Below are 9,036 nucleotides of genomic sequence, written 5' to 3'. Positions count from 1 at the left end.
AAATGCTGAGATTACAGGTGTGAGCCACAGTGCCCAGCCCCTAAAACATTCTTTACAATTGCACATGGAACATTCACCAAGAAAACCACATTCTGAACCACAATGCAAACTTGAACATATTTAAAAGACTTCAAATTATATAAACAACCCATAGATCAAAGAGGAAATTGGAAAATATTTTGTATTGAATGAAAATAAAAGCACAACATATCAAAATTCCTTCCAAGCAGTGTTTAGAAGGAAAGTTACAGTATTAAATGCCCATATTAGAAAAGAGTCTCGTCAGTCTAAGCTTCCACATTAAGAAACTATTAAACCCAAAGCAAGTATAAGGAAGGAAATGACAATGATAGAACAGAGAAGAGACTGAGAACAAAGCTACAGAGAGAAAAAAGAAAGTCAATGAAACTGGAAACTAGGGGGAAAGTTTTAATTGATAAGCCTCTAACCAGACTGACATAATTTACAAATATGGAAAGGGAAAGATGGGATATTGCTATAGATGCCACAGATATTAAAAGGATAATAAAAGAATACAAACAACTCTTTGCCCATAAATCCAATAACTTGGAGAAAATGGACAAATTCTTTGAAAGGCACAAGCCAAAGCTCACCCAAGAAGAAACAGATGACCTGAATAGTCCTAAGTGTATTAAAGAAATCAAAATTTTCGTTTAAAATCTTCCACAAAAAAACCTCCAGGCCCAGGTGGTAAAATTGGTAAATTCTACAGAACATTTACAGAGAAAATAATAATACCAAATCTAAACTCTTTCCAAATGTAGAATAGGAAAGAACGCTTTCCAACTCTTTTAATGAGGACAATATTAACCTGATACTAAAACCAGGCAAAGGCATTACAGGAAAACTAGAGACCAACATTTCTCATGACTATGGACATAAAGATCCTAAACAAAACACCAGGAAATAAAATCCAACAATATAAAAAGAGATAATATATCACAATTAAATGTGATTTATCCCAGGATACTAGAGCTGATCTAATATTTGAAAATCAATTAATATAATTAGCCACTTCGACAGAATACAATTTTTAAAAACCTATAATCAACTCGATGGATGCAGAAAAAGCCTTTGATAAAATATACCATCTATTCATGACCTTAAAAAAAAAAAAAAAACACTTGGCAAACCAGGATTAGAAGGAAACTGCCCCAACTCAGTAAAGGGCATCAACAAAAACTTACTCTCACACTTAATGATGAAAGACTGAATACTTTCCCATTAAGATACCACAAACAAGGTAAGAATATCCATTTTTTCATTCCCATTCAACAATGCACTGTGCTAGTTAGTGCAGTAAGGCAAAACAAAAGCAAAACAGTAAAAGGCATACAGATTGGAAAAGCTGAAATAAAACTATATTCACAGAAAACAGGATTGTCCAAGTAGAAAATCTCAGAGAAACTATTACAGTCTTATCACAAATTCAATCGCCATAATTCAGCAAAAATGAAAAAAAAGATAGAAATCTTATTTCAATTCTTAGAAATTTAAAAACAAATTAGGAAAACATTTATATCAGTCTAGATATAATCAAACCTTTAAATATTTCCTTTTAAGGCTCAATAAAATTTATAAATGATTTAATATATGTAAACATAAATAGATTAGACATACTACAAAATAGTTGACCAAGAAGCCACTGGTTTTAATACTTAAAAACAAAAATGTCAGTATGTTCAAAAAAATTATAGTATCTTAAATTTTACTGTGGAATGTAACATCTTAAAATACCTCAATATAACACCTATATGATTAAATGACAACCATATACAACAGTAAAATACCATTCCTTATTTGTTCATCAAAAAAGCATCAAGACCTATTATTAATCTTTCAGATTGACATATTTTATAATTGCTAATTTTTCTGGATTTAGGGGAGGGGTCCCTAACCCCTGGGCCATGGACCCATACTGTTAGGAACCAGGCTGCACAGCAAGAGGTGAGCAGCTGGCAAGCAAGCATATAGCCTGAGCCTTGGCTCCTGTCAGATCAGCAGTGGCACTAGATTCTCACAGGAGCACAAACCCTATTGTGAACTGTACATATGAGGGATCTAGGTTGTGTGCTCTTAATGAGAATCTAATGCCTGACGATCTGAAGTAGAACAGTTTCATCCTGAAACCATTCCCCGTTCCCCACCATCCCATGGAAAAGTTGTCTTCTGCAAAACCGGTCTCTGGTGCCAAAAAGGTTGGGGACCACTGATTTTGAGTACCTAATGAACTAATACTACAGCTACTCATCCAATATTCAAATCAATTAAAAAGTAGTAAGTTGGATTTCTAAAAAGTGTCATAGAAGATAAAATTATTTTAAACACAATAATGTAGATCATTTGAGTCATCAAATATGATACTGTAGATACTGTTGATTTAAAGTTTCTCATACGTAAAACCATCATTCTGAAAAACTACTTACAATTTAAATTTTTATTTAAATAAGGATGCATGTGCTTATTTTAAAATTCACAATGTATGTAAGTATTTTGGCAGCAAAACATTTGTCAACAAACTGGTTTCACAGTGATAATTTTTAACTACTATGACTTGGCTTTCCAAACTCAAATTTAAAAGATAAAGGGAAAAAAAACTGAATCACGAAATGAGATGTCAGTTTCCATTTTCTATTGTATTGTTCTGAGGGTGATTCACCCCAACACTAGAAAGAAACAAGCCCTCTGAGAGTGAGCCATATACATCTTAAATAAGAGTAAGCATCTCAACTTGGAATAAAACAACCAGTTTCCCAGTGTTCCTCATATTAATAATACAGTCAGTTATAATCATTAAGATTAGAATATCACAACCAGACCAGGCGTGGTGGCTCATGCTTCTAGTCCTAGCACTTTGAGAGGTGGAGGTGAGCAGATCGCTTGAGCTCAGGAGTTCGAGACCACCCTGAGCAACATGGTGAGACCTCATCTCTACAAAAAATACCCAAATTAGTCAGGCATGGTGGCATGCACCTGTAGTCCCAGCTACCTGGGATGCTGAGATGAGAGGATCCATTCAGCCCAAAAGGTAAAGGCTGCAGTGAGCTGAGATTGCACCACTGCACTTCAGCCTGGGCAACAGAGTGAGATCCTGTCTCAAAAATAAAATAAAATATCACAACTGATGTTGACATTGCATCTTTATAACTTTATATAGAAAAATCTCAAAGAAAAAATCAGAATCGTGTATACTGAGGTAAAAATGGTACTTGTACAATTAAATAAATGTGATGGTAGGATTAAAAGAAAAAATGCATCATTATATACCAGTACACAAAAATGTATACAAAACCTGTCATAAAAATTGTACAAAAACAAGGTAGCTGGGGATTTTAATAATACACATTACAATATTAGCTCAGGAAAGCTACTAAGAGCACTATAGTCCAAAGACAGTACTCAAAGTTTACATGGGATTTAGACGAAGGCAAACCTAATATATCCTTTACATGGTATAAATCTCTATCTTAAAAAAAAAAAAAAAAAAAAAAAGCATGGTGATGAGAAGCCAAACTCGGCCAGGCACCATGGTTCATGCCTGTAATCCCAACACAGGCAGGAGCCTTGGGAGGCCAAGGTGAGTGGAGCACTTGAGCCCAGGAGTCACACAACAGCCTGGGCAACATGGTGCAATCCTGTTTCTACAAAAAAATACAAAAATTAGGCATGGTGGCACACATGGACTTCCAGCTACATGGAGGCTGAGGCAGGAAGATCAACTGAGCCTGGAGGAAGCTCAAGGCTGCAATTAGTCATGAGCATGCCACTGCACACCAGCTTAGGTGACAGAGTGTGACCTTGTCTCAAAAACAAACAAAAAAAAACCTTAAAAAAAAAAAACAAGCCAAACTGATGCCATGACTCACGGGTGTGAATTCCAACTCTACCATTTACCAACTTTATGACCTTGGACAAGGTATTTTTTGTGTCTCCATTTCCTCATCTGTAAACTGGGAATAATAACCTTCATGGTGTTTTGTCTTTGTTGTCAAGTTTTTATTTTATTTTATAATCATAAACGTAACCATTCAATCTAGCTAGATGTAGAAGGGAAAAAGGAAAATATGGAACCCAAAGTACTACAGTGACAGCACAATGATTATGGGATATTGCAAACAAGTAGGGTGGAAGGTTGCTCTCCTGAGCTACAGAAGGAATAGTCTGGTAGTTAAGATAACACAAAATTCAAATTTATTAGAGTTGTCCACAGTTGGCAATGGTGATCTTCTTGCTGATCTTGCCATTCTTGGACCCAAAGTACTCCATGGCTTCCATGACAGTCATAACCTCTCTCTCACCTTTTCCCAAGACCTGTACATGCCTACTATCTAAGCCTTCAGTCTTGGCACTACAGATAAAAAATTGAAAACCATTTGTGTTGGGTCCAGCATTTGTCATGGGCAAGATGCTAGGACCTGTATGCTTCAGGATGAAGTTCTCATCATCAGATTTTTCCCCATAGATGGTCATGCCACCAGTGCCATTATGGCATGAAGTCACCACCCTGGCATATAAACCCTGGAATAATTCTGTGAAAGCAAGAACTCTTAAACCAAACCCTTTCTCTCCAGTGCTCAGGACACAAAATTTTCTGCTGTCTTTGGAACTTTGCCTGCAAACAGCCCAAAGGAGACACAGAGCTCCTACTTGACAGCTATGTGGGAGAACATGGAGCTGACGATGGCTGATGGCAGGCGCCTCCAGATGGTAGCAGTGTCTGCAAAGCCATACTATTTTTATAAGGATTAAATGAGTTAAAATTCCCTGGTACATAAAAAGAAAATGTAAAAGTACTATTATTCTAGACATTTTTAAGAAATCATTTTTTACATCTGTCTCTTTAGAGCATCCCTGGTTTTATATGATATAAATGATGAGAAAATTTGGAAAGGACACAACATATAATCCTTAGGATTTACATAAAAATTCCTGTTAATACTTTTGTGAAAACTATCTTCCCTTCCCCACAAAGGAATAAAAGGGCATTATTAAAATGTTCTTGTCTCAAAAAAATAAGGTTCCTCAACCTTTTCCTTTATCAAATGTAAATCATAGCTGCTCTGATGAAATGTTTTTTAATTAAGTCTCTATATAAAGAATGTTCTTAAATGTCAAATCTGCACCAAGATTTAATTACCTTAAAACCATCCATATTTTCTAAGTGCACACTTGTTAAGAACCTTTATTCCCATTATCTGCTTCACCACGTATCTAGCAAGGGAATCTTGGGAGTATGTAACACAAATTACTTGCCTTAGAAAAGACACTGTTTATTCCACGTGTAAAATTCAGTGAATGACTTTCAGAAAAATCAAAAGAAAGTAAATGTAACATCCATCCAGTTGTTTAAGCTTTATTTTTAAATGCATGCACGTTTCTAGGAAACAAAAATTTCAAGATACAGAATATAACATATCAGATGAAATAATTCAGAATTATTTTAATGTATACACAAATAACAATATAAAGCACATATATAAGATACATTATATAATTTGTTTTGAGGTTTCAAAAAGCAGTAATTTGGTTTTAAACTGACATCAATATCTAATATAACATTCAAGTAAAACATATTTCAAAAGTTAAGACTTCTGAGACTAACACATAACTCTACGACAGCCTGCCTTTACCACGATCTTCAAAATAGTGCTGTTCAATTCTCCTACAGAAAGCAAGGAGGTTGCTATAGTTTTTCACCTTCTCAGAAAGTTCATCATTTGTCAATTGTGTGGTAAGAATGGTGTACAGATGGCCAAATACCAGTGCATCAAGTTCAGTAGGCCTAAAAGTAGAAATGAGAATGTGAGTAAGTAGCATTTAACTTTTACAATAGAAAACACAGTTGGCCCTCTTCACCCATAGGTCCCATACTCGCAGGTTCAACCAACCTCAGATCCAAAATATTTTAAAAGATTAGAAATAACAATATAGGCCAAGCATGGTGGCTCATGCCTGTAATCCCAGCACTTTGGGAGGCTGAGGTGGGCGGACTGTTTGAACTCGGGAATTCACAACCAGCCTGAACATAGGATTTACATAAAAATTCCTGTTAATACTTTTGTGAAAACTATCTTCCCTTCCCCACAAAGGAATAAAAGGGCATTATTAAAATGTTCTTGTCTCAAAAAAATAAGGTTCCTCAACCTTTTCCTTTATCAAATGTAAATCATAGCTGCTCTGATGAGGCAAAACCTCATCTCTACAAAAAACACAAAAATTAGCCAAGGCATTGTGGTGTTTGGCTATAGTTCTAGCTACTCGGGAGGGATGGCTTAAGCCCAGGAGGCGGAGGTTGCAGTGAGCTGAGATCACACTACTGCATATCATTTCGATTGTGTGTATTGGGTACTATAAGTAATCTAGAGATGATTTAAAATATACAGATGTACACAGATTACATGCAAACACTGCACCATTTTTTCTTTCTTTCTCAATACATTAAATTTACGTAAGCAATTATGCCATTTTATATGAGACTTGAACTCTGCAGATTTTAGTAATCTATGGGGGTCCCGGAACAAATGTCCCGTGGATACTTGAAAGACTCCTGTGGATATGTTTTTTAAAATCATTTTATTCATCAATTTAAAAGAAAAAGCCACATAAGAAACAAATCCTACCACAACTTGATATAACTTTACTTGGAGTTTCTGCTATATGAAAAAAAAATATGATTTGCTAGTTGTGTGACTTGCTTTCTTTAGTAACAACATTTAAATGTGTTAAAATAATATAGATGTGTGTTAAAATAATATAGATCATATTCATTTAATTCATTACTTTTGTCACTAAATACAGCAGATCTCCAATGTGCCAGAAACCATACCAAATGCTAGATATAAAAACAAGAAAAATACTCTAAGACATGTACATGAAACATAAATTATAAAGTTGTTTGAATAAATACAATTTATTAAGTATTTTAATAGATGCATAAACAAAATGCTGTCAAAGCACAAAGGATTTCGCTTTGTGTATCAAAAAAACGATACCCAATCACAAATCAACAACAAGACGCAACTTTAATTTTAGCAAATTTAAAGTAACTTAGATTTCTGAAGGAGACAAAATCATAAGGATGGCTTCAACATAAAAATTTCTAGGGTTTTTTTCTCTTTAATTATATATTACTAACAACAAAATGAAATCTACCCCACTACTAATGATCTATAAATGGGGCATCACCAATTTACATTATATTAAAATAATTACTAATGCAATATTACTAAAACAAGAAAATGTTTTAGTACTCAGAGCTAATTATTACTCTGAGTCCCACAGTGATAAAGTTTTTGAGAAAATATATGCTAGCCTACATAAACGTGAAAATATGTTGCAGTAATCTGGTTTGGCAGAATAAATTTGGGGGTTGGTAAAAATCTAAATTTGAACTCCAATACTATCACTTACTAGCTATGTGGCCTTGAACTCTATTGATAAGTAATCTCCTAGAGATGCACGGCTTTAAATACCATCTTGATGCCACTGACTCCTAAATATTTATCTCTGGTCCTAATGTCTCCCCTGAGCTCTGGATTCATACATTCAAATGCCTACATAATGTCTCCACTTCAATGTGGAGTATCTGTGGAGCAGGATGTGGAGCATCTTGACTAAGATGTGTGGGATATTTTATTTTCTCAATAGCAGTAATTTACAGTATCCCAAACCTGCTTGTCCTCCAGACTTCCCAAAATAAAAGGCACTACTATCCAACCAGCTGTTCAGACCAAAAATCTAGGGGCTACTCTTGAGTCCTTTCCTTCACCCTCCTATATCCATTAGCAAGTCAGGTGAGACACTACCTCCAAAATATGCCCTGAATGCTACCACTTACTTATTCTTCATTATGATCTCACAGTGTAACCTACCATCATCTGTCACCTAGACCACTGAGATAGCCTCCTAAAGTGTCTTACTGCTTCTACTCATTCTCCATACCATAGTCAGAATGACTAATGTCAGTAGATCATACCAACTCCAAGCACAAAATATTCGAATGGATTTCTGTTCTACTTATACTAAAATGCCAAACTCCTTACACTAAGCACACAGAGCCTTGATAATCTGGCCTCTGCCTACCTCTTTAGCCTCATATCCTACCATTCATAGCACACAACCTAAACTGGTCTTGTTTCTTGCATTTGAACGTAACAAACTCAAGCCAATTAGGGAGCCTTGACTACAACTATTACTGCTGCCTAAAATACTCTTCCTCTGACTTCACACTGGCTCCTTATTTTTTAGAATAAGGTTTAAATGGTACATCTTAAAGTCTCCTCAGACCACCCAAACTAAAGTGGACATGTAGTCACTCCTTATCATGTGGTCCTTTTTTAATTCTACATTTGATAATTAATACCATATAATCTTTTTTTTTTTTTTTTGCTTATTGTGCATCTCCTCTACCAGAAAGTCCTATAGAGAAAGGACCTCACCTACTTGGTTCCTGCTGTATCCCCAATACCTAGAACAATTCCTTGCACAAAGCAGGTTCTCAATAAATTTGTGTTGAATGAACCAATAAAAAGGTGACACACTTCTCATACCATATTATAATTGTGTTCACTTAACTGTTTCCCTCACTACACTCCAAGCTCTTTAAAGGCGATGCTGCATATATCTTTATATTCCCAGTTCTTAGCACAGTATCTAAGGAACTGAAATAGCACTTGCTGAATAAATACATGAATTAAAAAAGAAAGCATCCTAAGATGTGTGGAATATTTAATTTTCTCAATAGCAGTAACTTACATTCTTTGAAAGCCTTCCACTCTTTTGACATTCATGAAGTGTTAATCAAAGTCAAATGCGCAATCTATGGCCATGTTTAAATAGGTAGCCAACAGTATAGTTTTTTAAGAACAAAATCTCAAGGGTCCTTAGACTCAACAGCACCATAATCTTATCATCACAGGAATGAATCAATAATGAATAGATCCCTGCAAAAAACCAAGGATGTAGAGTGGATAAATGTGGATCTGAGCTGAGGCACTTGGTGAGAATAATACAAAC

General features: G+C 35.2%; 1 protein-coding gene across 5 annotated transcripts in view; it reads right to left on the bottom strand.

Moving 5' to 3' along the window:
• Positions 1 to 5,358: 5,358 nt before the first annotated feature.
• MTX2 (metaxin 2) overlaps positions 5,359 to 9,036 on the bottom strand; it is a 69,885-nt gene continuing 66,207 nt past the window's right edge. For all 5 annotated transcript variants that reach the window (XM_055289821.2, XM_055289823.2, XM_055289822.2 and 2 more), the window contains exon 10: positions 5,359 to 5,803. In XM_055289821.2, coding sequence (XP_055145796.1) covers positions 5,632 to 5,803 — 172 coding nt within the window. In that variant the 3' untranslated portion in view covers positions 5,359 to 5,631. The remainder of the gene's footprint in view (positions 5,804 to 9,036) is intronic.

This window comes from Symphalangus syndactylus, chromosome 8 (assembly GCF_028878055.3).
Source record: "Symphalangus syndactylus isolate Jambi chromosome 8, NHGRI_mSymSyn1-v2.1_pri, whole genome shotgun sequence".
In the NCBI taxonomy this organism is placed as follows: domain Eukaryota; kingdom Metazoa; phylum Chordata; class Mammalia; order Primates; family Hylobatidae; genus Symphalangus; species Symphalangus syndactylus.
This window is presented reverse-complemented; position numbering and strand designations above follow the sequence as displayed.